Source organism: Harpia harpyja, chromosome 10 (assembly GCF_026419915.1).
Source record: "Harpia harpyja isolate bHarHar1 chromosome 10, bHarHar1 primary haplotype, whole genome shotgun sequence".
In the NCBI taxonomy this organism is placed as follows: domain Eukaryota; kingdom Metazoa; phylum Chordata; class Aves; order Accipitriformes; family Accipitridae; genus Harpia; species Harpia harpyja.
Window position 1 is genome coordinate 43,221,016 of NC_068949.1, and position 26,249 is coordinate 43,247,264.

The window sequence follows — 26,249 nt, forward strand, 5'->3', positions numbered from 1 at the left end:
AAAATCACTGAATAATACATCTTTGTTCAGTGGGACTTTGGGGAAATTTTTCATTTTCTTTGTTGTCATTGTTAGTTTTCTGTTCCTCCTTCATGGTTGAAACAGGTGACAAGTGATTGATCACTTCCTGCAGAATATCCTTACTTTCACTAGGAGGGAGATTGCTAAAATAATACTGAGGTACCAGCTCCACAAATCTGGTGAGGAAAGAAGACAAAACATTATTATTTTTTTTTTAATTGAATTTTGAAACGTTTGAGTAGCTATTTCCAGGCTTGTACAAAAGACATCAGCAACATGCTGATGCATAAAGCTACAAAGTTGGTATTTCAACTCAAAACCAAAACTCTGCAAGATGTAGTAGTAGTTTATGCTTTCAGTAGACTTGCACTTAATGTACTCAGTCTACGCTTCAGGTGATTGTCGTTCAGTACTCAATGCTGCAGATCACATTAAATAGTAATTTTTCTGGATTTGAACATATTTTGGGTTCAATAAAATTATGAAAAAGCCTTTCTTATAAACATTGGAAATAGAAAAGATAGGACAGTGAAATGTATATTCTCGTTGTAAAGAGATTTTTGCAGAAGGAAGACTGTAGTCTTTTCTTGAATCCATAAACAGTTGATATGGGATGATTTAGCTGGCTGGGTACATAAAACATGTCGAGAAAAAGATTTGCTGGAAAATAGCTTTTCAGGGAACAAAGAAATTTCCAGCTAGATTAATCTATGAGTACACTGCTGTGTTAACTCTTCCTTGATTTTTTTTTTTCTGTATATTTTACTTTGTAAGAAACTTTTGCAACTTGTAAGGTGTTTTTTCAATGGATGAATTGATTACAGTTGCAGCGGCAGACATTGAGACTTACTTCATTACCTGAACAGATCAGCACACATTAGGAAATAAAAAAGGCTGACTTAAATGGTGTTTTCGTTTGCATGAAAAGAATAGTAAGGGTGGGAGATCACAGTTCTTCCCTTTTTTTAATAGTTCTGAGCTCTAATGCAGTGAGTGTTTTGAACGAAAATGAAGACATCAAGCAAAGCTACACACAGTGACAGAACAATACTGGCAACAAAGAAATAAAATTTATCCCATATATGCTCGCTAGTGAATATAAAAAGTATGAAAAGCAGCAATTTCTTCACCTTTCCAGTGATGTCAACTCCTCTTGTTGCTTGACTAGGTATGAAAATTGTCCTCTTATGCCTATTTTACTGGGGGTTTTGGGGTTTTTTTTTTGGTTTTTTTAAACCCATATCTATACCTAGAGTGAATCAGTTATGCTTGGAATGTTTTCTCAACAGAACCAGACGATAGCTATTTTTATGGCAGAGATGAAGGAAAAGGAGATGACTGGCGTTGACTTCTCCAAGCATTGCTCTCAATGTACACACACATCCTTATCCTGTTTGTGACTTAAGTTAACTTGCTTTTGTGATAGAGGTATGAGTGAAGAAACAGTTTCATCATTGTTAACTTACAGATCGGGTGATATCTCGGAGACAACTCTGATGGAATTGTCTTCTGATATACTAAACTCGTGGAATAAAACCCACTCAGGAATCCTTCTGGTGTTATAATATGATGAGAAAGGATGAAGCTGGGCCACTTGTCTGTGTGTTAACATTAAGTAGTTACCTGAGCCATCTACATCACGAGCAATCTAAAAAAAAAAAAAAAATGCAAGGAGTTATCCATTACTTAATTGAATGTATGAGATGCATAGATCAGTGTTTCCCTATTATATTAAACCCAGGAATTAAACTCGTATTCAGATACTTTCAACTGGAGAGCCTAAACCTCTTCCCAAATTTCTGTGGGAAAGCTAGGGACTGGATACTATGAAATGAGGCTTAGGGTTAAAGAAAATGTTGATCAGTATATTTGAAAGGGAACTGTCTGCAACAAATGAGGGCACGCTTACACAATAAGTATCTGAACTTGGCTTTGAAGGGTCTGTGTGAAAACAGATGTATTCTTAAAGAATTGTAAGACTTTAAAATACTACTTGAAGTAGTGTAGTTTGGAGGAGTCATTCTTGTATTTAGGTGGAGCATAGTGATGTGAAGGAAAGCATGTTTTCGAGTGGGAATATATTAAATCTTTCTTGTTCATGTTTACAATTACAGTTAGAGTACCTCATTTGGTTGAGATGAAGAAAACTGTATATTATGTATATCTAAACATACTCAACAAGTCAATTCTCTGTTTCCAGGGTATTTTCACAAAAACATCTTCAAAAAGGAAATAATGTATGAGAGAATATTACAAGTTAAAGAATTTTTTGAGGCAAAAAAGTTTTGTGAGTGAAAGGCATATTGACAGTTTTCCTCTTGCAGGGAAGTGTGTGGACTTCATGCTGTGATAGCTAAACCCCAGACAGAAGATTGGCATTGGCAGAAATGTTTGGTACACTTGGGAAAAATGGCTTTTATCCTTTCTGATGATCAAGAGATTTCACTACCTAACTTAAGTTCTCTGGAAGCATTCTATATAACTTAACAATGCAGTAAGATGAAACCACAGTATTTTTCCTTACGTGCATAAAGTAACCAGATAAGAGAGATTTCTTAATGCTTAGTATATTTTCTTTTGATCCAAAGTCCGGTTCTGAAATGGGAAGTTCAATACGCTTCATAATCTCTACTAGTTCGGCTCTGATAATTTCTGCCATCCTCAGTGCAGAACAGCTTAGAAAATAATCACGACACCATTTCTCATTACTGTAGTCTGTGGAGGAAAAAACAGTAATTTGGCTTAAAGCAAAGTCTTACTGATAGGTACTATCCACAGAGATACTGCACTATAAAATGCTCTTTGACTGGTGCAATAGATTAAAAACATTTTGGAGCGACTAGCTATGTCAGAGCTGACCAAAATTCTGATAACAAGAGCCATGTGGACAGCTTAGGCTCATTGATATTGCTGGTAAAGTGGGCAATACTCGATATCCTTGCTTGGTTTTATAGAATTTCAGCTATATCTTTCTGCATAAAAATATTCAAAATCCCTTATTTAGTCTGTAAAAACTAATAGCTTCAAATGGAATGAGTAGAAAGTCTATTTTCAGGCTTTCTGGATTCAGGCCAGGATATGGAACTGAAATCACATCTGTAATGCTGGTGATGATCCTGCATGCTGGTGAAGGACAGGTTCTCTTGGACCTCTCTTCAGCATTGAGCATGACTGAACGTGAAACAATCCTACTGTTCTGTCCTAAGTTTTTAGTTAGTATATGCAAATTTAGCATTCCAAGTACTGGACTCAGGCTAAATGAACCTGAGCAAGATGTTTGAGCACAGGAAAATGCTGTGAAGAGCTGCTGTCTGCTGTGCAGTCCCTTGGCTTTTATTTGCTTTCCTGTAAATGTGAACTTTACTACTTTCAATTTTTTCCCTTAAACTTTCCTTTTAGTTGACAGCTATCAGAAAAACACCAGAATTGTTAGGCTGCTGGGGGAATCAAGTCCCTCCTCAACTTTGTCACTTCACATCTTAAACCTTGATTATGTGCTCTTACAGGAGGAACTATCATTCTGTTTTTGTACAGTATCACTTAAAATGACAATTGTAATAGTGCTTACGTATCCCTGTTGGATGAGGTATGCTGCCCTAGGTCATTTTCAGTTACTTAGTAAGCTAAAACTAATACTCATTTGCAATGTCTACTATTTTGGGTTTCTCCCTGCAAATTAGCAATTCTAGAAGGAATCATTCAAAAAGGGTTTATGAATTAATGCTAACAATGACTGTTCAGATTTTTGTTTTGTTTTTTCAAAATTGGTTACAATGTGCTTCATTTTGTCTGGTATGGGTACACTTACATTGGCTTGCAGAGTTGGCGCTGGCTTCCTTGAAGGCATTGAAGACATTGATAAGGGTGAAATGATCTCCTGCAGGGTGAGAGAATTTTCGCCAGCAAGTAAGAGCGATCTCTTCTGTTCCGGGAGGTGCGTGTAAGAAGCAATTCGGAGCTTAGAAAAAAATCAAGCCAGTGGTTATTAAGACACGCAGGTGCATGCACAGATAGTAACTCCACTGGTATTTTTGTTTTTTTCCTTTCTCGGTTCCCTTTAATCTTCAGTGTTGGATTGCTGCTGAAAAACTGAATCTATTGCATTCACTAAGGTTTTATTTATGTGGATGTTCTTTCAATCTCGTTTAGTTAATTTGTGCTGTAAACACAAAAGAAGGTGAGCAGCTTTCTCCTAGACTGGTGCCGAAAATGCTTCATAATGGCATGTTCCAATTTATCCAGAATCCAAGCATATGGTTTCTTTAATATAGAAAGAAACTAAATCTATGGATGTAATGCCTTTACTTGCTCCTGTATGTTGAAATTTGTGCCTTCCAGTGCATTTTACTTCTGTTGTGGTACTGTGCTACGTAATTGTGTCTTTTGAGATGGTTGAGCTTTTTAAAAACTAAAGTGTGCCTATGCTCAATCGTTTACATTTGTTGTATGTACTTAAAAATTTTATCACAAGTTTAGGCCCACTATTAAAAATCAAGCCAGTTTAGGCATAAAACCAAGTTGTTCTATAAGGAAAACAACTAATTCAGCATGGTATCCTGTGTGTTCATGTCCTTGCTGTCTAAGACTCCTCACCAATTTCTGGGCCTAAGATGTTCCCTCTGGGCAGAGCACAACAATGCCATGCTAAAACATTCTCTACAGGCAAGGTTAAGCTGTGGCTGTTGAGCAGTAGATAGCTCTCAAGCATTGGTTCTGTACTAGAGTTATGCAGTAAAATCGGTAGCATAGTGCTATATGGTTAGGAGGCTGCTGTGGAGAGAAGCGAGACAGCTAAATATTGCTGGAGCCACCAACACTATGTAACACTGAGACCCGAAGGGATGTAAGTCTAGCCCTGTCCTGCACTGTCTGGTAGGATCCTGAGAAGTCATCATCATTATTTGCTGTTTGAACTTCTGGAGTCACCCTCCTCTTGGTTATCCTAAAATCTTTGATTTTGTACATCTTTGATGTATTAAGATTTCAATAGCAGCTTTCGCAGAATGAAAAAGTTTTAAATCTCTGGGGTTTATGCGTTGGTTTGAAAGTTCTGTCGCATCATATGAAAGCAGTTCTATAGTTAACAACCTTCTAATATAAATGTTCCAGTCCAGACTTCATGCGTCCAGTCTTTGGGGCCAGCTGGTTTGTCTCACAGTGCCATGTGGGAGCAGAGCGATCCATCAGGACAGAATGGTATGGATACTTAAGGTTATGTTAGTTTTATAAAATATTTGAAGTGGAGAAACAAGATCACAAAGTAATTATTTGTAGGTCAACAGTTCAATATTGTTTATAATTAGAGTTTCTCCTCATTTGCTGCTCCAGTCTGTAACAAATGTACATGAGTGTGAGATAAGAATGTTCATTTTAAAGGGATGTCCTGTGTATGCTTTCTGACAAAAGGTTGGAAGCTAATGGGGCAGCTGAAGCATGGAAATGGAGCGCTACTTACGGATTCATTACTTGTGTTTCATTGCATGCTTGAAGTCAAGACTTAAACAGCCAAAGATACTAATTTACTTGAAATAAGTAGGATGTGAATAACAAAAGTTTGCCTTTGGGTTGCCCTTGTGAATAAGACTTTGAAAGAGTCTACGTGGATTTGGCAGGTGGCATAAGCCATGCAGTAAGACATTATTTATGAGTACCTGTTACCATGGCCGCGATGGTTAGCATTTCATCAACACACTCAAATTCACACGAAGCCAGGATTGACTTTGATAGTTGTGGATCCAGGGGAAATTCTGACATAATAATTCCAAATTCAGAAAGGTTTCCATCATTATCCAGGGCTGCTAGATAATCGAGATCTTCCAAAGCCTGCATCAGGCTTTCGGGAGCTAATAAAAAGGAAAGATAATTCAAATTCTTGAGAATGGCTACATATAAATGAATGTCTGAATTCTCATAGTATTTCAGTTGTATATTTCCTGTGTGAAAATAATGGAAGTCAGCTTCTATTATTTCACAATGAGTAAGAAGAAAAAGTAATAAAAGAGACGAATGGAAGGCTGAGAACATTCTAGAGGAAGAAAATAAGGGCTAACAATTATAGGGCTGCAAATAACTTTGTTGATCTTTTTTTGTGTCAGAACAGTTTTTGTCAAAAGTCCAGACACAGTGCTGAATAGTGTATTGCGCCCAGACTATGTCAAAACCTCCTTCCACTATTGGTAGTCTTCAGGTATTTTTTTGTGTGTACATTCATTCATTTTAGAGAGGGGTGGTCACATTCGAGGGGTGATGAGAGATACACAAACATCTACAGAAGTTGTAGATGTCTTACCATTCTTGCAGGTATTTGGAGTTCTCTTGGTTGCCTTTTTTTTAGCTCTTATTATTTTTTTACACAGTTTCTCATGATGTCAGAAGAAAAAAGGGAACATAGTAAAAGAAAATGTCTCCCTAGCAATTGGCTGTACTTTCTCACTGCCCAAAATTAAATGTTCAATTTTCCCTTATTGTAGGTTATAACTTCCTTACAACCTCCATAGTTAGAAGTGTGAACAGTGAGGCAGAAAAAATAATGAGTGAATATAGGAAAATAATTAGGTAGGCTGAGAAACTGATTTGGGAAAGAAGTAGGAAATAAGTGAATTTGGACCACACAGTGAGTAGGGAGCATGAATACGAGATGGACTGAAGAGGCGCAAACATGAAGGATATAATGAGTTAGGGTTTAGCGTTTAAGATGGGCGTCTGAACAGTGAAAGCAGAGGAGAACAAAGACTGAAGTGATTGGGTTTGTATCTTAGAAGTTAGGTAAATGCAAGTGGAGGCCTGCCAGGAGTGTTTGGTAGGAAGGTTTGCTTTGTGCATGTTGAACACCGAGCTTTCAGGCTAAAGTGGTCTGTGTACTTTTTCTGAAGACTGCTAGAGTATCAACAATTAATTCAATTAATTGTTCAATTAATTCAGTTTTGATCAATGGCATATTAAGCTTATTCTATGAGGAGTACCTGCACAAGTCATAGGTCTGTCTTCCTCTTTCATGGATGAGGGTGAATGAAATCAACAACCCAGAAGATTTGAAGATACAGAAGTGGCTTATCCCCATGGACACAAATACACCTTTTTCATCAGTTATCATTACATCTTATCAGTTATTTCCTGATACAGCAAAAGATGGCATTTGTAGTAGCTCTTCTGAACCTCTCAGCTGGGTGGGAGTAAATAATAAAGGAGTTTGACAAAGACTCTCCTTTCTCATTAAGTATCATGCTGCATTTCTCCTTTACCTTTTTTTTTCCACTATTTTTCTCTTGCTTTTCTGCATCTGAGGCAATGGAAGACAGAATCAGCTTATGTATACCCTAACCCTTTTACTATTATTGACTGTTTTTTCTTTTGATAGGTGGTGCCAGAAGAATCTGAAGTGTTATTCTGACTTTTTTCAGATTTTGAAAAAGTTAGTCTAAGTGTTTTCTCAGTGACATTTTGTTCTGCTGAATGAATGGTGTAAGGAATTCAGACCCTCACAGTTGCAGTTATAAGAAAACATGTCTGAAAGGACAGGATTAAGCAAATCAGTACCTGAAATGAGAACTTGAGCAGGTCTGTAGGAAATCTGCTGTTGTTGCAAGTAGGTCCCTTTGGCAAAACAAGCATAGAAGAGCTTTATGTGCAACCACGGTGGCTACAGTCCTGCGGCTAGAGAGAGTGAACCTGAAAGCTGAGTGGAAGTTGTCAAGCCTACATTCTCCAAAAAGTAGTTGCTAGAGCATGAAGGACATTGGTGGAAATTTGGGAACTCTTGAAGTGTGAAGGCTCTTTCCTCCCAGCTCTTTTCAAAGGTAGTTTTCTATTTGAGGTCTTATTGTAATGGTGAATGTCTTTTATGAGTGCCAGTTCATTTAAATTCATAACTGCTCTCCTATCACTGCAGCAACTTTCTCCTTATTCCAGTTTAAGGGACTGTTTGATATTTTCTCTCTGTTTTATGGATAACAAATTCTAGTCCCATTGAAGTTGGTGGCAAAAATTCCACTACAGCAGGACTTGGCCTTGTCCCCAGCCGAGCATACCCAGCACTGGGAAATAAATGACTGCACCGGCAATTTTTCAGGCTTCTGTGGACTGCTGTCACATTGCATATTAATGTCAAAAAAATCTCTAAATAAAAAAACCAAAACACAACCACAGCTACCCACACAGGCATGTTGTGTATTTGTTCTTTTATCTCCATTAGTAGATGACTAGAAATAATTTCTTGCTTGAATTCAGTATGAACGGGAACCTGTCTTTGGCAGGCTACTTCTTCACCACGACAATTAAAAGAAAAAGCAAGCCTGTAAGGAGCTGGTACGTCATGTTTAGCCATAATGCCGCACTTCAGGTGCCCTGCCTTCCTGCAAGAAAATCTTGAGTTTGGGTTTTCACTTTGTTGGCAGTGAACTGCTAGTTTATTGCTATCACTGTAATTAACTAGTTATAATAAGGTAAAGAAAAAGGTAAAATGGGAAGCAAGCAAGCACCGGTTGTTTTTAAACCTTTTCTTTTACTAATGTTTGAAGGGAAAAAATAGTTTATTAATTCCCCTTACGTGAGCTTTTACAGAACTTTTCCAGCCTGTGAATCTGTTAGTGTTGTGTCTTCACTTAATTTTAAAACACTTACTATTAGTTTTTAGAGAAATTCTCTCATGAGTCTGTAAATTCCTGTTAAAACTGTGGACCTGTTTCATTTCAGTATTAGAGTTCGTATCTCTGCCTGTACAACATGAGGGGTTTCTGTCTAGAGAGAACATTTGTTATCAGACATATGAGGTTTAATGGGATAAAAGATGAGCCCTTGCAATAGCTAAAGCATCTGAGAAGAAAATACTTAGGAAGTTTAAAGAAATGAAAAGTAACAGCTGATGAAGAATTGGCAGGAAATAGGTATCGGTGACTGAAAATACAGGGAGAGTAAAATGGTCATTAAGACATATAGTAATTACTAGGAAATCATGGAAAGCTAATTTCCAGAAATCAGCAAAGTAGTTTGTGGTAGAACGTACAAAATATATGGTTATATGGCAGCCATTTTCAATCCCCTGGTAGCATCAGTAATTTGCATTTTTATGCCCTAGAGTTAGTTGCCTTGAGATTTATAAGCACAAATTACTTCCCTATTTTGCTATGAGTGTTACCAAAGAAAAAGAAAAAAAAAAAAGAAAACGAAGACTCCTGGAGTTTTATTGTGCTAGAAAAGACAAGATAGTAAAGATAGATTACAGCAGGTGAAGGAACAATTAAAAAAAAAAAAAAGAAAAACAGAATGGGGCTTTTAGGTATGGGTCTGCATTTTGAGGCACAAACTCAATAAAAAGCCATTGTAAGAACAGCAAACTCTCATTTGAGAGTTCTTTATGGTATGGTTCCTTTTTAAATAAAAACTATGGTAAAACAAAAGTAGTGTAAGCGTTTAGATATGGAAAGCTCTTTTTAAGGAACAGAAACCTGCATTGTCTTACAATGATTTCTAGCAAGAGTCATTATTTTTAGGGCTGCTTGCCAATGCCAACCACTGCTGCCATCGAGGCAAACCACAAGGCTTTGTGACTTGACTGCTGCTTTCACGGGAGCAAAGTTAAAAAGAAGCTCTCAAGATGTGTCCTGTATTTTCAGCAAGAAACTGTCACATCCCTGGAAGTTTAAAAGGTATTTCTTTATCTGATATTTTCTTTCCCTTGCCTGTGTTCTTTGGCTACTTAAGACTGGGTTGCTCTGGACTTGTTTCAGGAAATCTGACCAGTTTTCTATAAATACAGATCCTACTCTTGATCATACTTAGGCTTAGTAAAGCAAATACTTAACTAAATGTTATTGTTAGCACTGAAATCGTTTCTCTGAGAGTTTCAGGCTGACTTAAAATGATATTTGTTGTTTCACAGTTTTTTGTAACTTTGACATGAACAGAGTAAGTTATGTTTCTAAAGGTAGCTGCACCTTTAATCTTTTCAGTATCACATCTGACATGGATGAAATTGAAGTGCTTAAGGTGTGATAAAATAAATACAAAAGTATTATTCTTGTTGTGTAAGGAAGCAAGTGATTTAGTGATTTGCCCAAAGTTCTGTAATAAGTGAATGATAGAGATAGGAATGAAACGTAAATTTCATGATTTTTAATAGCCCATTTAACTGCTGTATCATGCTTATCTAGAGGATCTACAGGTCCTGTGTTCTGGTCTCCTACTCTGTGAAAATGTTGAGTACGTAAAATACTTTTTCCTTGACAGATCTTTTCTTTCCACGGAAATAACTGTTATAAAGTTAGAGCTGACATGAATTTCAGGTGAAGGGATGTTGTCTTTAAGGAGCTGATTCACTGCCTGGCAAACCACAAGTTTTTCCAGCTTCTGTTAGGCTTAACGGCATGAAGAACTGCCAAAGTAATTACTGCAGGGAGAACAGTTCTGGGGAATGACGTTTTCTGTTACTGTTTTTTAACATTGTCCTTGGATAGCAAACTGAAGATATGGAGAAATCTAGTGCCAAGTTTTCTTCAAATTATGCAAAGATTTTTCTTCTGCAAGGACAAGCTTCTGTGTGCAGGTTTCATCTTGATTCTCTTTTTTTCCCCCCTATAGCTTCTGAGGTAGGATTTTTTGAGTCTGTCATGCTCTGAAGTCACCAATTCCATAACTATTATTTTGAAATTAGAGTTATAGTTGATGATTAAAAATTACTTTTCCAAACGCATACCTTGCAATCTTTCCATTCCCCCTTATGTTGTGTCTTCACTCCTCCAAGCTGGCTGGTAATGGTCCCTACTGTGCTTTTCTGCTAGCAGGGACAGCCAGGACAGAGGCTGACCTGCATTTTCCTAACACAAATATACTGAGTAATATCCAGACACCAGGGATAGCACTGGCTGTTTAGTGAAGTTGGTTTTCTATCTGCTTTGTGTCATCCTCAAAGCATGTATGTGACTGTGCAACATGTATATCCACAAAGAGTATAATTTAAATATTCTATAATGGCATAAAAAATATTTTGAATCACTTTGGTTTCTTTTGTTACTCTCTAGTAAGTGACATGAGAGTAGTCCAGCTTTAACCTACTAATGAGGGCTACCCCTTCTCATTTTGGGGATGCCCTTTGTGATACCAGCTCCCTATTTTAAACAATTGTCTACATTCAGTGTGGTATGTGCTCAGTTATTGGGCTATACATACTGCCCTGACTGCCATTCCTGATGCCTCTTATCCCATAGATATGGGACTGCTGCTAAGCATCAGGTTGTCCAGTCCATACTTTGATTCCTGTGTGTGTTTGCTGTCTGGTCCTTACCTCCTCCAATTCCTTTTATGCTTTTCCACTGATTTGTGCAGTGAAGACTATGAGGTACGTGGCCACGTCTATGCTATCAGAAAGCTTTTCATTAGGAGATATATAATACTAATTAATCGATGAAATGCAGAAATTAAGACATCAAAGAATCAACAAGTGAACATAAGATAAGGAATCTGCCATGAAGTGACCTCTGTTGAGCAGACTTTACATGGTGCATTGAGTTTCTGTCTTTGACAGTCTGTTTCTAATGAAAAAATACAAAAACAAATTTTGTTTCTGAAACAATTTGAAATTATATGCATTTATACAACTCTTGTTGTTATGGATATTCTAGAAATATATTCTCAGTGGGGTTATAATAATAGCATAGCACTCAAAAGTCATGGTATCCATAACCATCAACAAATATTTTAATCTGAAAATTGTTTATGGTAATTCTGCATGAATGCAGCATATGCAAACTGCTTTCACCTTGATTTCTTATGGAAATTTTACATGGCTTCATCTTTATACTGATTTGCATACTTTAAATAAGGATTTTCCTGTGATTTACAAAAATACATAATGCTGCTGCAGTCTATGGGAAAGGAGTTCTTTTGTCCCATTATATAACACAGTAAAGATCTAGCTGATTAACTGATAAAAATGTAAACACGCCCCTATGATAGTGGCACAGGAATTCAAATAATGCACTTCAGAGCTGCAGTGCCAAATACATTTTCATATGGCTCATGAATTCTAAAAAGGGTAACAAGTCCACTGCATTTGCTCATCTCGATTATAGTGTGAATTAAATGCAACAGCTGTAAGCCTGACATGTTTGTTGCTTTCACAATGCAGTAATGAGTCAGAGTTAATCCAGGCTTTTATTTTTCCTCAGAGCAGCAGAAAAAAACCTTATGCACATTGTTGTTGAGCAGAAATAAAATGTTTTACTGATGTAATTTTTGTTTCTTTACTTATCTGCTATATGTTCTCTACTTCATGTACAGGGAATGGACTGTGAAGTACTTCTCTTTGAATTCTTGCTATGAATTTCGGTGTACTTTTGATTTGTTTGTTCAGTAGTTCATGTCCATACGTTACTCTGTCATCTCAGTGAAAACATTATTTTGTTTAGGAAAAATTCACCTTGGGTTAAAAGAACCCAAAGCCTCCATCTGTTTCAATTGCAAAGAAAACTTGAGAATGTTAGCTGAACAGAAATGGTGGATAGGAAAGCCTGTGGCATGTGTGGCACATGGGGGATGCTGCAATGTGTTTACTTGCTTTACTCAAAGGGAAATCAAGTCCAAGGAGGTGAAGAGACACGGAATAGCCAAGCCCAGGACAAACTGTGCTGGGCAGAAATAGAAAGGCTGTTTGTGTTTTTAGCATCTGTATGATTTGGCCAGGTCAAATGAGAGCATATAGAAATACTGCCATGTCTTTTTGTTTGCTTGTTTGTGGGAGGTTTTTTTGGTCCAGTTGATCTTGTGGCATGTTTGGTCGAGGGTGGGCAAATTGGCTTTGTATGCATTGGCAGTAGATGTGAATAAGAACTGATATGCCCAGGAGTTTTCTTAGGGTCAGAAAATTCACACTGCTTGTTTTGTGAGCTTTGTTGCTCATCTTTTTCACTTAGGTCTGTATACCGTCTCAGAGAGCCCTCCTCCTCTTCCTCAGCCTTTTTCATCACTTCAGGTTACAGAAGGCTTATGCAACTAAACCAACTGCAGCAAAGATAATGAAACCTTCTTGGGAAGCTAAAATCTCTTGCTCAAGAAAGGATGCCTTCCATCTCTGATAGCTCTTCTTTTTGCCTACTCTGCAACACTCTCCTGCAGTACATAATCCAGAAAGGTGTAACATCTTTTTGACCTTATGACTAGCAATGAAAAAGCTTCAGGGCTACCCTTTAACTGGATACCAGAGGTATTTGGAGCTGGGCAGCAAGGACTCCATGGTGTGCCTTTAGGTTCGGTCTCTACTTCTGCTGGAGGAGGTCATGCTTCTTTAGCCGCTGGAGACCTGTGTGGCATTGAGTGTGTACGGCAGGTTGGGGCTATCTCAGCACAGAATGAGAAGACTTGGGCTTTCACAGGCTAAGATCATTGACCCAAAGTTCTTGGGAGGGCCCAAAAGAAGGTTTTATGTGCTTGAAAGCTTGACATATTTTGAGTTCTGTAAGTTGGTCTAATACAATAACTAACTCCCCTTACAAATTTGCTTCCTTCAGTATTTCTGTTTCTTTCAGACCAACCAGATACTTCAAACTGTCTGTATTCCGATAGTGTGAGCTTTATAGTCATCTCTGGAGAATTGTGGTAGGGATATAACTTAAGTATTAGGAGGGAAGAGGTTTGTTGCCCACTCAGAAGTTGGAAAAAGAAAGCTCCAAGGCAAAAAAAGCCAATGTGTGATCTATCCTAGGATAAAGGAAGCGTTGTAATAGACAATTAAAGCAATGTTTCGAATGTTTAATTGTGTGGGGCCTTAAGACAGGAAGGAGACGAGGAAATTGTGCAGACTTTCTCATCTCCTTTCAGTGGACCCCCTACAGTGTTTGTGGGATTTTTTCTTTGTTCAAAGAGTTTGTCTAATATTCCTCACGCTGTTTCAGTAATTCCTCAAACTTTTCAATACCTTGACCTTGCGCTTTTGATCTAGTTAGCAAAAACTTTTTCAAATTTGATGCCAATCCAAGTAAAGCTGATGCATTCATCAAATGCCTTTACAATTTTGTGCACATCAGCGAGACGCTTTCTTCAGCTGCATTATCTCAAAAAACCAGACAAAACTTAGAATTCCTACATCTGTGAATTCCTTAAATGCCTCTAGCGTTTCGTTCTCTCTGAATACCAACTGTCTCCATTGTGCCTTTAAATCATAGAATCACAGAATGGTTTGGGTAGGAAGGGACCTTAAAGATCATCTAGTTCCAGCCCCCCCTGCCATGGGCAGGGACACCTTCCACTAGACCAGGTTGCTCAAAGCCCCATCCAACCTGGTCTCGAACACTTCCAGGGATGGGGCAGCCACAACCTCTCTTCAGTAAAAGCAACAATACATTTTAGATTTTTTTTTTTTTTCTTTTGGTAAAATACTGCCTAAATTTGAGTGGAAGCCAACTGTATTCCATAACCATCTTCCATTAAGGTTTCCTAGATTCGACACAAGAGGTGACACTCATAGCACCAAAATACTCTAATTCTCATCAGTCTTGAATGAGTTACTGCTCAGACTGGCAATGCTTATTTCACATTTCTTTTAGGCATGTTTCTGCTAAACAGGCAGTCAAGGGAAAAGTAGAATAAATTCTACTTAAAAATTCCACTTACAATCTATCACAACATGCAACAGTGGAAATTAAACTCTTTATTACTGATTAATTACAGTGCACAACAGGTAGAAGACAAGTGATTGTTCTAATTTTGTGTATGTGCATGAGGAAAGGGAGGATAATATAGGAATTCTTCCTATTTGCACTGGAAAATTATCATAAATGAAGCTAGCGGTAGGACACGTGATCCCCAAACCAGTGTAATCAGTACTATTTCCCTCAGTTTAATTGGCTTCAAATCAATAGCAGAATTTGCAGTGGTACTTGGGTTTTGTGGTAGGTCAGAACAAAGGAGAATATAATTCTATAGAAAAAGCCCTAAAATATGAAGTCAGAAAAATAAAAAAAAAAAAGCAACCACTTTCTTCACACTTTTACTTCAAAATTCAGAGTATTCCCTGTCTAGTATTGAAAGTTTATTTGGCTTTATTTTATAAATAATACTGTCCTTAAGTAACGGCTTATTGTAAATTTGAGGTGGGAGATGCTGGAGGATAAGAAGAAAGCTGATTTCCTCCAAATATATCTCCTAGGTAACAACAGTAGTTTATTTGGATTGTAAACTTTTGATTAAAGGAATATGTTTTATTAGATATGTGTACAATGCCTTGTACGATGGGGGACAAATTTTCTTTGTGGGTTCCAGGAAAATAATATGAAACCTAGATAAGAAGATATTTGGAATATTGATTTTTTCATTCCAATTCCATTCAGATACTTTATGGCCTTTTTCAGAGCAAACAGTTCATACACGGTACCGTTTTTCTAAGTGCAACTATTGCATTGTGCATGGTTCTAGCAGATAAGTGGTAAAAGCAGTAGCAATATTGTTACAAGTACTTCAATAAAAAACAGTACTGTGAATAACAGGACAAAATTAATCTTTAAATAACTGCAAAAATAATAATAAAAATGTGGAAAATTGGTGCATCATCATTACCTGGCCTGCTTATGAAGTCACAGTGTCTGAACCCTGCTATATCCATCCTCTTCAGGAAGAGAACCATGCTAGTTAGGTTAGATTCCTGTATTTTAGCTGGTAGATGTGATTTCATTTCTTTGTATGTAAATTCTTCAGGATACAAGCAGAAGAGTTTTCCTGGAAGAGATTTCAGGAAAATTACTTCTTTTTTTTTTTTGCATTGCCACATTGATTCTATTAATACTTTGAGCTAATGGATTTAAATTTTGAGCTAATAATTCTACCTGATGAAGACATGCCCAGAATTTGTTTATGCATCTCTGCTTGACTTTTGCTGATAGGCTGCGTTATAACAGAGTCTGCTCTGATTCTAGGATTGTACACCTTTAAATGAAAGAGATATTAAGCATCAGATAAGTGAAGACTACAAAAATATTAATGGTCTGTATTGAATTTTTGTCTAGGTCATTTTACAGAAAGTGTAGTAACATTTTCATTTCTTTTTATACTACATATTTCACCAGCTTGGAAATGAGAGCAGTCAGCACTTTGATAAATTGACAGACACTTAAGTTTTGCAATAACTCTGTAAGTATACTCTAAGATAAATGTCTTTTTCTGAAGAAATGTACCTTACTAAAGCACAAAATGTATATCTATGGTATAATCGAGAAAAGCATCAAAAAAGATTATTTATTTCTTCCAATGACAGAATCCCAACGTTGTCTGATAGCATTTTGTTCCATAACTCCAGATTGTTGTCTTAATACTGAAATCTGTCACTTCAGTACAGGAGACAAGGACTGTAACAAAGGTGTACAATGCCCCATTTTATTTTTTTCTTAATTGTACTTTATTTTGATTAAACTGAGGAGCCAATTCACTCACTATTCTGACCACCAGATGATGTCCATAAGCTTCTGTAGTATATGGCAAGACATAAAGCATCTGGATAAGGCAACTTTCTAATCATGTCATCTGAATCAACTTTGTCTACTTTAAGCAGGGTTTTAATAAAAAAGATAAAATGAGCTTCAGTGCAGGGGACAAATTTCTCTTCCTCTGGGTAAATTTATTATATATCCCAACTGCAAGACTTATGCAGGACTTTTTTCTGCACAAAACTTTGCCTGTTCCCTCTTATGTTCTATTGACTTTTAGCCGTGTGGACTGAATGTGAATTTGAATTGCTGAGGCATCAATATTAGAGGACTAAACTTTAGCTGTTAGGACGAAATAGTTGATTTAAAGGGTAAAAATTGCATAACCAATAGAGGTGATTTGATGGCCATCAGGACTGTGTTGAAACTGATTTGTTCCTATTGCTTCACATTTCTGATTCACAGAAGTCTGGAAGCACTGAATTTTACTTTGGGCTTCAGATTACTGTGGAAGTGAGATTCATTTCCGTCATCCAAGACAACTGTAGTTCCAGAAGTAAGTTGTTATGCATGGCCTAACTGAAAACTGCTTTTAGGCTTTTGTTAGTTTCACACAAAAGTATGACAATTTTTCTTTTTTCCTTAACTTGAGGCTGAGTTAGTTTAAAACTCCCATATGAGAACCTTTAAAAATGACAGTGTTAGACACAGTTTTTTGCAAATGAAAGGTAGTGGTAGTTCCCAAGCTTTTGCCTGAACTACTTTCAAGGCTAATCAGAGTTAATGATCCCTGGTCCAAAATTTCAGGAACACTTTGATTTTGGTGGTTCCATTCTGGATTGTATAAAGAAACTGTATTATATTGTTTCTTTTGCCTATTCCTGCAATATTTATTTTGACTAGCAAAACACATAGGACTGTTACAAAGCCTGTAGTAGTGCAGCTTTCCAATTCATGTAATGACTTGTTCCTACATAGTCACTCATTCTTTAGGACATCAGATTTGTATAAATGAAAGAAACAAGAGATACGTGTTTGCAGCTGCACTAGTCCTTCCCAGGATAGGGTGGAAAACAAGAACTGAGGACATACATAGAATGAAATGTAAAAGGTCAAGATTAATTTGATAAATCGCAGCATTTTGAGGTACTTGGATGGAAGCACGTATCCAGAAGGAGCACAAGCAGCTTTAAAAAGGAGTGGTTCCCTGTGTGAGCATCGCGTGGCGTTATGTGATCTGTGGCACTACACTGATTACGAAGTTGTTAAACAAGGGATGAGGTTAATCTACTAAACCAGGTAATCTGCCAATAGGTAGCCAAGAACTGATTGTATTTTGCTTTATCGATAAAATACTGAAGAGATAATTATGACTCATAGGCCCAAACTAAAGTGAGATATAGTTTGCAAGTGAAATGTCAATTGTTTCGTGCCCAAATGAATGGCAGTTTCAGCTGGGAGTGTTAATCTGGCTTTAGAAACGTGAAGATTTTGTTTTCTGACTGAATTTAGGAAGTAATTGTGTTTTTTTGCTTGGTTTTCACATCAGATGTCCATGAAAGGTATTTAAATTTTGTTAATTTGAATGTTAAAAATATTATAGAATCTGACTTATGAAAGAATATAAAAATACTTGATCCTTTAGAAACCATTTGCATCAATCTATTAGCTGCACATTTCCCTTTACCCCACCCTGAAAAAAATCTTATGCATAGTTCATTTTTTGGCATACTGATTCTGGTTAACTTTACTAACCTTTCTTCTTTCAACACCGACATCAATGACAAAGGTTACTTTTTTAATCCAAATCAAAGATTCTCCAAAGCTTGTGGTGAGTAGCACTTTTCTTCTGTATTTTTTGCAGCATTTCTGTTTGTCTTGATTTGGTTTGGGAATTAGGTCTTGTTTTGTGGGGTATAAAGGAACTGGGATGAGTTCTCCAAGGTCAGGATTTAAATTAGACTGTTCCTGTCTGATCATTTGGTAAGCTTTTTCAATTTCCTGTAATCAGGAGAAAGATATATTTTTTTTTCCCTCCCTCTCAAATATGTAAAACAAATATAAATATTTAATTTTAAATCAACTTTTTTACTTTAAAATGAATTTTAACTATGTATCAAAGTATAACAACATTTAAATCTTATATGATTAATAATTAAAGGAAAACAAAAGGGAACAGAACTATGTATGAGAATTTACTGACTGTATCCGCTAACTATAGACCAGGGAAAAGCTGGGCTGTTTTTTGAAATGTCGTCTTCTCTTCTGCAATTTTCAAAATAGTCTTTTCTGGTTTTGATGATATCCAAACCAACCTCCAGGGAAAGACAGTTGTCCAAAAATATTGTATAGGAATAGCAAGGCTGAGAAATTACAAAAAGGTCACTAAACTTTATGTATATAGGATATGTAAGATGCATCCACATCAGTGATTTAGTGCCAGAGAGTTTGGTGCAAATTTGTCATGTGTGTAGGGCTGGTGATGCTGTAGCAGGTACTCAGGTACCCCACTGCTGTGCCCAAAATGTTTTCTCTTTTGCTGGAACCAAAGTTATGCACGTGGGGTGCCCTGAGTGGCAGTGTCCTCTGGGAGATAGCTCACTATACGTGCACGGTGCACCCCGGGGCTGGCAACGGGGTGACCTGCACTGCTGGCCAAGGTGCCATGTGCACGGGTGCTCCTGGAGTCGGAACAGATCACAGCAAATCACTGCTCCAACCTTCTCCAATCCCTACTGTCCCCATCACTGGAAGGGCTAAAATGGCAGAGCCCCTCTTTGGGGCACTTTGGAAACTACCATTATGTTCTTAGTCCAACTACAATACATAAAAAGATAAAAGTATGCAGAAACCTCCCTACTTTACCTTAATCGTTATGTTTAAGGACATATAAGTATTGTGAAGATTTTTTGTTGGGGGGGGGGGGGTGTCCCTCCTAATGATTAATAAACTCTATGAAGGCTTAATAAAGTCAATAAAATGTCCCTAAGCTGTGTTAATGGAACATCACCTTTAAAACAGTCCACAAATTCAGGGGTTGAATATAAATTGTAAAAGGTTTTTTGTTGTTGTTGTTTTAGTCTTTTTTTAAAATATAAAATCATTTGTGTTGTCAACAATTTTTTTTTAAAGGTATAAAAAAATCATTCATAGACTTGTTCAGTTTGAAAGGGATTTTTTTTTCAAAAGCATTTTTATTAGCAAACACTTTTCAAAATTGAGAAACCAGATTGAGTTTCTATTTGAGAATGTCACTACATTCATAGTAGTTATAGGCTGAAAGTATTCTATAAAAACTCTTATGAAGATACGACAGTGGCATCTAATAGCAAGGCTGGCACCAAGACAACACATAAATCTTAATGTTCTTAGTTTATTCATATTTTTGTTCAGCTTAAAAGACAGTTGAGTGCTAGGGAACAGTGAGCCATTAGCAATATGAAACTTTAAATCACAGTTAAGCAAGAATGCATGGGATGTGAACTGTGTGGTAACAGTTCATAATGAGTGTTTTGTTCATCATGAGAGAGAGAACTAAGTAATCTCTTCTTGGCAAGAAAGAAATTATTATTTTAGTATTGTGTGAGACTTGCCCATCAAATATTTTTTAGCAGAAATAAGACTTTATTCCCAGTCCTTCGAAATGGAAAGACTATGTGTTTTGTCTCTTTACATTACTTATTGTAAATATGGGAAATGATACAGAGAATTCATTAATTCATCATTTGTAAAACTTGTGTCTCTAAAGTTTACAACTGATAATTAGCATTAGTGAAAGTGTTACATGTCCATCCCTTTTTACAGTGAAAAGCAATTCTACATGGGTGGTTTATGGCAATTTATCTTTGCTTGTGAAAAGTCATTATCTCCTGGAGCTACTAATGTGAATTTGTTGCTCTAAAGCAGATTTAATGATACAAAGTGGAAGGTTGAAGATCACTATCAGGAAATAATAATAATTTATAAGAATTTCAAGTCTTGGAATGTTTATTTGATGGGCAGATTGCTTTGACAGTTATAAAGTACTGTGAAATTTTTTGGAGTAGGACCTGATCATGCAATCCTGGCAGCAGTGGATTTAGGGCATCACACCTGTCTTCAGGGATTCAGAGATGCCGCTATTTAGAATAGCCAAGCCCATGCAGATTCCTGCATTATCTGTAGCACCTCTGGATTGACATTTGCCTCCTGCTGTTGTGTACACAAATGGTTAGGAAGTTTGCAGCCATAAAGGAGAATGCAAACGGAAGAACCTTTTAGGCAGGTTTAAGGCAAAAACTTTCATGTGAAGTAGGACATTTATGCAAACTGGACATCTGTCCGTTCTTGCAAAAGAGGGATAACACAGTGTGGTGTACCCAATGCCAGAATAGGTTGTGATGTATTAACTCCCTACATCTATGGCCCTTGTCCCTGTGTGCCGCCTTTGCTACTTTTTGCATCACACAGAAGGATGATGGCCTTTCTTTAAGCCTACAGACAATCTGATAGTTCCTTGTATTAGTTTATGCTATATATATATATAATATAGTGTTATGTATACCATAACTTCTTTGTAGAAAAAACCCTGAAATGATAAAAACTGTTGGCAGTGTCTGGTGTCTTAGATACTGGCAACAAGATATTTATAGGTCATATAAAAACACAGATGTAAATTGTTTCTTGATTAAAATCAGAAATATTGGAATCAGTTAATAACTTACTTGTTCACATGCCAGAAAGATCACAATGTCACCCTTCTCTTTTGTATGGTGTATCTCAAAGAGCAGTTTTAGTGCAGACAGAAAGTGGTCTTTCTGAATGCTGCAAGAGTATACAACTTCTGCATGGTGTTTGTTTTCCACTCTTATGAAGGGGATGCTGCCGTAATAATTCTGCAGTTTGCTGGACATATGAGGCGCAGTGAGTATTACCAGCCTCAGTTCTGGTCTTGATATCAAGACATCTTTAAGAAGGCCAAGTAATGCATCTGTTGCAACAGTTCTTTCATGCACATCATCCAAGATGATAACGCCATAATAGTTCAGAAGAGGTGTAGACATCATTTCCCTTTGTAGCATATCATCTGTACAGTATCTGCAACATACAAACAGAAAACTCTGCGAAGTTTCTTGGAATATTCAGATTTGATTGTAAGAAATTAATTCAGGGTCTTGGGGGCAGCTTGGTTCTTTCTGTTCTAACAAGAAAGATTTGGTAAGAACAGAGGGTCTATTTTGCAGCCAGTATCACAGTCTCAACTATGTATTTAAATCCTTCTTTAAGTAGCTAGAAACTCAATGTAATTCAATGACACTAAGTGGCACTGTGGTTGAAAGGATGCTCTAGGCAAAAGAAGAAATACACCTGCCCTAAAATCATAACTTATATTGCCTTTCATCTTCCAAACCATCTAAGCATATTGCATGCCATAACCAATTTTCAAGCTAGGAACTAATACTTTTAGATGAGGAAAAGAAGGTGTACATGAGCACTTGAGGCAGTGCCAGAACCAAGGTGAGAGATTAATTCATACCGTAAGGTCCTCCTCACTTTTATCCCTATTATTCCTGCTACTGAAAGTTTTTTTAAATGATATTTTTTTGCTGTGTTGCTCAGCAGGACTTGAATTCTTGAACCAAGTTTCGATGTGGGAGAGGGTAGGATTCATCACGAGCAGCTGCAGGAAGATGTGCTGCAGGATGAGGCTTACAGAGTTCTCCATGAAAGAGGAAGGACACACAAAAGGAAGAGTGGTTGAACTTGATTTTCAGAAGTGGTGAGTAGAGTATCCTCTTCTCCACTGGAAATCAGTGACTGGGAAAAAGGCTTATGATCTAGATGTTATAGTTTGTGCCTGCCATAGTAAGGAACCAGAGAAAATAACTCTCCTAACTTTCAGAGAGGCTCAAAATCTGAATCCTTGTGTTGCTGCTGTCACCTGCCTATATTTAATACATTAAGTTCATTTCTTATCTCTTAAAAATCCTCCTAAACGCTTTTTTCTCTTGTTACTGAATATACTGTTTTCTAGCCATGATTTTTGATTGCTTTTAAATTCCAGCTTTACTTTGTGATGGATTATCCCATGTTCTCTTATGGTAATGAACACTCCTGTACTGGAAAACAGAGAAAGAAAAAGTGGAATGATATGGAGGTTACAGAGGTGCTTAATGAAGTTTTGCACAGACGGTAACCTTGCCCACTTAAATCTCTACTACAATTTAGCACAGAATACCTCCTTCAAGCCTTTTACAGTTTATTGATCAATCACAAAATCTCCAGTATCTGCCTTTTAAAATATTATACACAACTTTATAAAGCAGAGTTGGGTTTTTTTGTTTTCATACTGTATGCAAAAATCTTTTGCAACTATAGCAATGTTTCCCCCTGGTTGTTAGGTTATCTGTCCTGACCATGTTAATGGAGTGGTGCAATGAAGAGCTAGGGACTGGAGTGCTGTCAGCTACAAACTTTTGCACTTGCAAAGAACTATAGGCTACATATTAGTTTGAAGGCATTGAAAACCAAACACGCAAACCTCAGGATAGTGTCTGTTGTACAGCAGCTTTCAAATGGGACGAAATAGCCCACTTCATGGCCAACGTTGACATCCATTTCATCAGCTACACGCAGTGCCAGCCACACCGCTGTCTGCTTGTGGACCTGAGTGCATACGACTACGCCGTGTTGATAGCGGACAGAAAGGCAATACTCAGCACACCACTGAGGAATCTAAGTAAATAAGAAAACAGACATATTTGGTATTTAACACACTTAGCAGAGACTGTAACACAAAAGAAGTAGACAGTGTGGAAGAACTAAATCAACCTGAGCACCCGCTTCTTATCGTCTGCCTGACTACTGATGGATGAGCTGCACCCAACACAGAAATTATCTGCCTTGATAAATGTCCAGACCCAGAATCTCTTAAGTAGTCAAGAGTTGGAGTGACATGGGCCAGAAGGTTTACCTGGGAGTTTCTCAACTGGACTTAGATTAGTTTGAATATGTCGCAGAAGCGGCAGAATTGGCCTCTGGGGAGCAGGTAACACTGGCAGTATCATTCTTAAGCATCTCCTGATTGATCCAACAGTGTTAGTGCAGTTGTTGTCAGGGGCTTCTCAGCTGGCTCAGTAGTAAAACTGCCCATGCTATATCATATTCAGGTGCTTGACATGAGAAACATGTCCCAGGAAGAAGGGGATTTCAAACTGACAGATGCCATAGTAAATATATGTAATTTCAGATTGATTACTCCGTAAACAAATAAAAATGAAACTGAACTGCTCCAGAAACTTATGCAGTAGCTCTCTAATTTATATATTTACAGTAGAAAAATCAACACTAGAAAATACTAATGTGTTACTGTCATGAGAAAGTAAAATTACATTATAAATATTATTTTAGTGGGTGTATTAGGTTTCAAATCATTTACTTAATCAACATATATAAACTAGGTGCATCAGCCACATATAATTCATTCCTGTATAATTATTTATGTTTCTAAAAATATTTAAAAAACAGCCAGCAATGTGTTACATCTTATTAAACTTGTTTAAGGGCAATTGGAAAAGCTAACGTATCTTAGCATGTAGTTTATTATTATTCAAAGTTTGTTTTGTATAAATTAAAGTCAATAACAAGGGCTAAAGACTTTGCACTCCAAAAAAAATTACAGGCACCAGGTAGGCGTGTATCCTTTTTATAGGAGCATAGGAATTTTCAATGAGAAGTATGATGTCTCTACTTCCATATGTGATCTCTAGCAGTGTCCACCATGAAAGTCTCTGGCAGATATGAGATGCCCTGCAACAGTAATTATCCTACAGCTTTACCTGCAGGAAAGTTTTTGCCTGATCCCAATCATAAACAATAATGTTTTGGCGTATAACACTTGCTTGAAAATTCTTCTCTGCTTGCTGCGGTAACAGACTTAGGTTGTTACATATTATTACAAAAGAATTTGATAGTCCTAGGGGATATTTGTGTGTTTAGAGTCAACTGAGATCTTGGCTTCAGTGATGCCTTTTAATATGAGTTCTGTAAAGCAATTGTGTATTCTTGGAAAAAGCATTTGCTCTTGGCTGAAGTGAGGGAAAGACCATTACTTCTCCCTGAGAAACAGCCCTACTGATTTCAATCCTTCATTCCCTGAGAACTTTTTTCACCTTCTCTTATGACCTGCCTGCAAATCCACTGTATTTTTTTGCTGTTATAGCACTAATCAGAACCAAAACACACTTTCGAAGTAAGAATATGCATTGAATCCAATGCAGGCATTGCAGAGTTTACCGTTTCCACTGGGCGTTCAATGTGATGATGGGCAAAAAGAGAATAAAATGACAACTTTAGTCATTATTAAGGAGGAGGCAATAAAATTCTCAAATGAACAAAATAGTGGCCAGCCAAATGTAGAAGGGATGATTTATTGATAAAATAGTAATGCAATCTGAAATAAATCCTAAAGTATTTTACACTTAGCCATGGCCTCTCTAAAGACAGTAGAAATACACCTGTAATTTTAGTAGGGAAGGATTTTAGCTGATACATTCTGTAATACATATTAAAGTATATAGTTGATAGGTTTACAAGTTGAGATGTGGTGTTTAGATGTACAAACAAAGCAATAATTTACAGTGCACATACTGATAGATACAAGAAAATTTTATACAGAATTTTTCTAAGGTTATGTGTATATTTGGTTCTGAATTTTAAACTATAGTAGTTAATGCATGTGGTCTTCAGTGTTCAGAAAGGGCTTGATATTTTTAAATTTAGTATTTAGTACATAAAAAGTTGTAGTTCGAGATTTTTCAGTTGTTTATGAAGCTGTGTCAGACAATCACAGTCTGAGAAGTGTTACTGTTCAGTGCTCAACTTACCCGGAAGCCCAAAAGACATCATTAACCAAGTAAAAACAGCTTGTAATGGACAAATGTAAAGTAAGTGCCAATTGTTTGTGAGTATTTGAAGAAGTTGTTTAAATGTATGCTTATATATACGTATTTTAAATCTATATTTCACTGCATTAGTCTTCTGCCACCTTCTGTATTTCACTTTCCCTCTCTGGCCTTAACACCTCAAATTAAAATAGATGCCTGCACATCTGTTTCTACACTGAGAACTGCTAAACTCAATACAATTCTGTGTGTGTACACCGCAGCTGAACTCTTCAGAACTGGATGTTATTGTATTGCAATACCATACAGTACTTGGCATAGCAATAGCCCACTACTGACAGAAACCGGATACTAGTATAATATAAATCTGGATATTGATGTGCCTAACATAAGTAAAGGGAAACAGCAGTGAACAGTAAAAAAAAAATAGTAAGTATATATATATATATAGTAAATAGTAAATATAATAAATATTAAATAATAGTAAAAATAGTAAATTGCAAAAAGATTTTTCTGTTTTAAAAATATGTATTATTAGTAAAATAGTAACTCTGAAAAGTGTACAACATTAAATGTTCTAAAAATAATAAAAAAACCCCAACCAAGTATGTTGTACTGACCTGGGAGCTCTTGCCAGTCTTAGCATCTCCTGACACAATCACAATTTGATTATGGAGCAAACTTTCCATAAAACTATATTTCTCTTTCCATACTGGAAGTTCTTCTCTTTCTTTCATAAGTTTATAATAACGGGAAGAGTAAGGCAAGCCATCAAAAGGATTAAGCTCTAAATCTTCTCCGCATACTAGTATTTCCTCTTCATCACCGTCACTGCAGTCAAGTAATTCTGAAAAGCAGTGGATCTCTGGAGAAATGGTTAAAAACTCCATTTTTCTTACATATATTATTCCCAGCAAAAAAACTTTATTAGTGGAAGGGG

The 26,249-nt window shown here is 36.8% G+C and overlaps 1 protein-coding gene and 1 long non-coding RNA gene across 2 annotated transcripts; one reads left to right on the forward strand and one right to left on the reverse strand.

The window, feature by feature from the left end:
- Nucleotides 1-4: 4 nt before the first annotated feature.
- DHX32 (DEAH-box helicase 32 (putative)) lies at nt 5-26,249 on the reverse strand. The gene is made up of 11 exons (XM_052798527.1): nt 25,930-26,249; nt 22,948-23,141; nt 21,131-21,503; nt 18,183-18,428; nt 15,831-15,930; nt 15,565-15,723; nt 5,673-5,864; nt 3,830-3,979; nt 2,546-2,736; nt 1,488-1,669; nt 5-197 (listed from the first exon to the last, which is right to left on the reverse strand). The coding sequence occupies exons 1-11, from the start codon at nt 26,197-26,199 to the stop codon at nt 5-7; spliced, it is 2,250 nt and encodes a 749-aa protein (XP_052654487.1). The 5' UTR covers nt 26,200-26,249.
- Nucleotides 2,325-13,105, forward strand: LOC128146785 (uncharacterized). Its single transcript, XR_008236841.1, has 3 exons — nt 2,325-3,955; nt 9,510-9,665; nt 12,927-13,105. It is a non-coding gene; the product is annotated as an uncharacterized LOC128146785 (long non-coding RNA).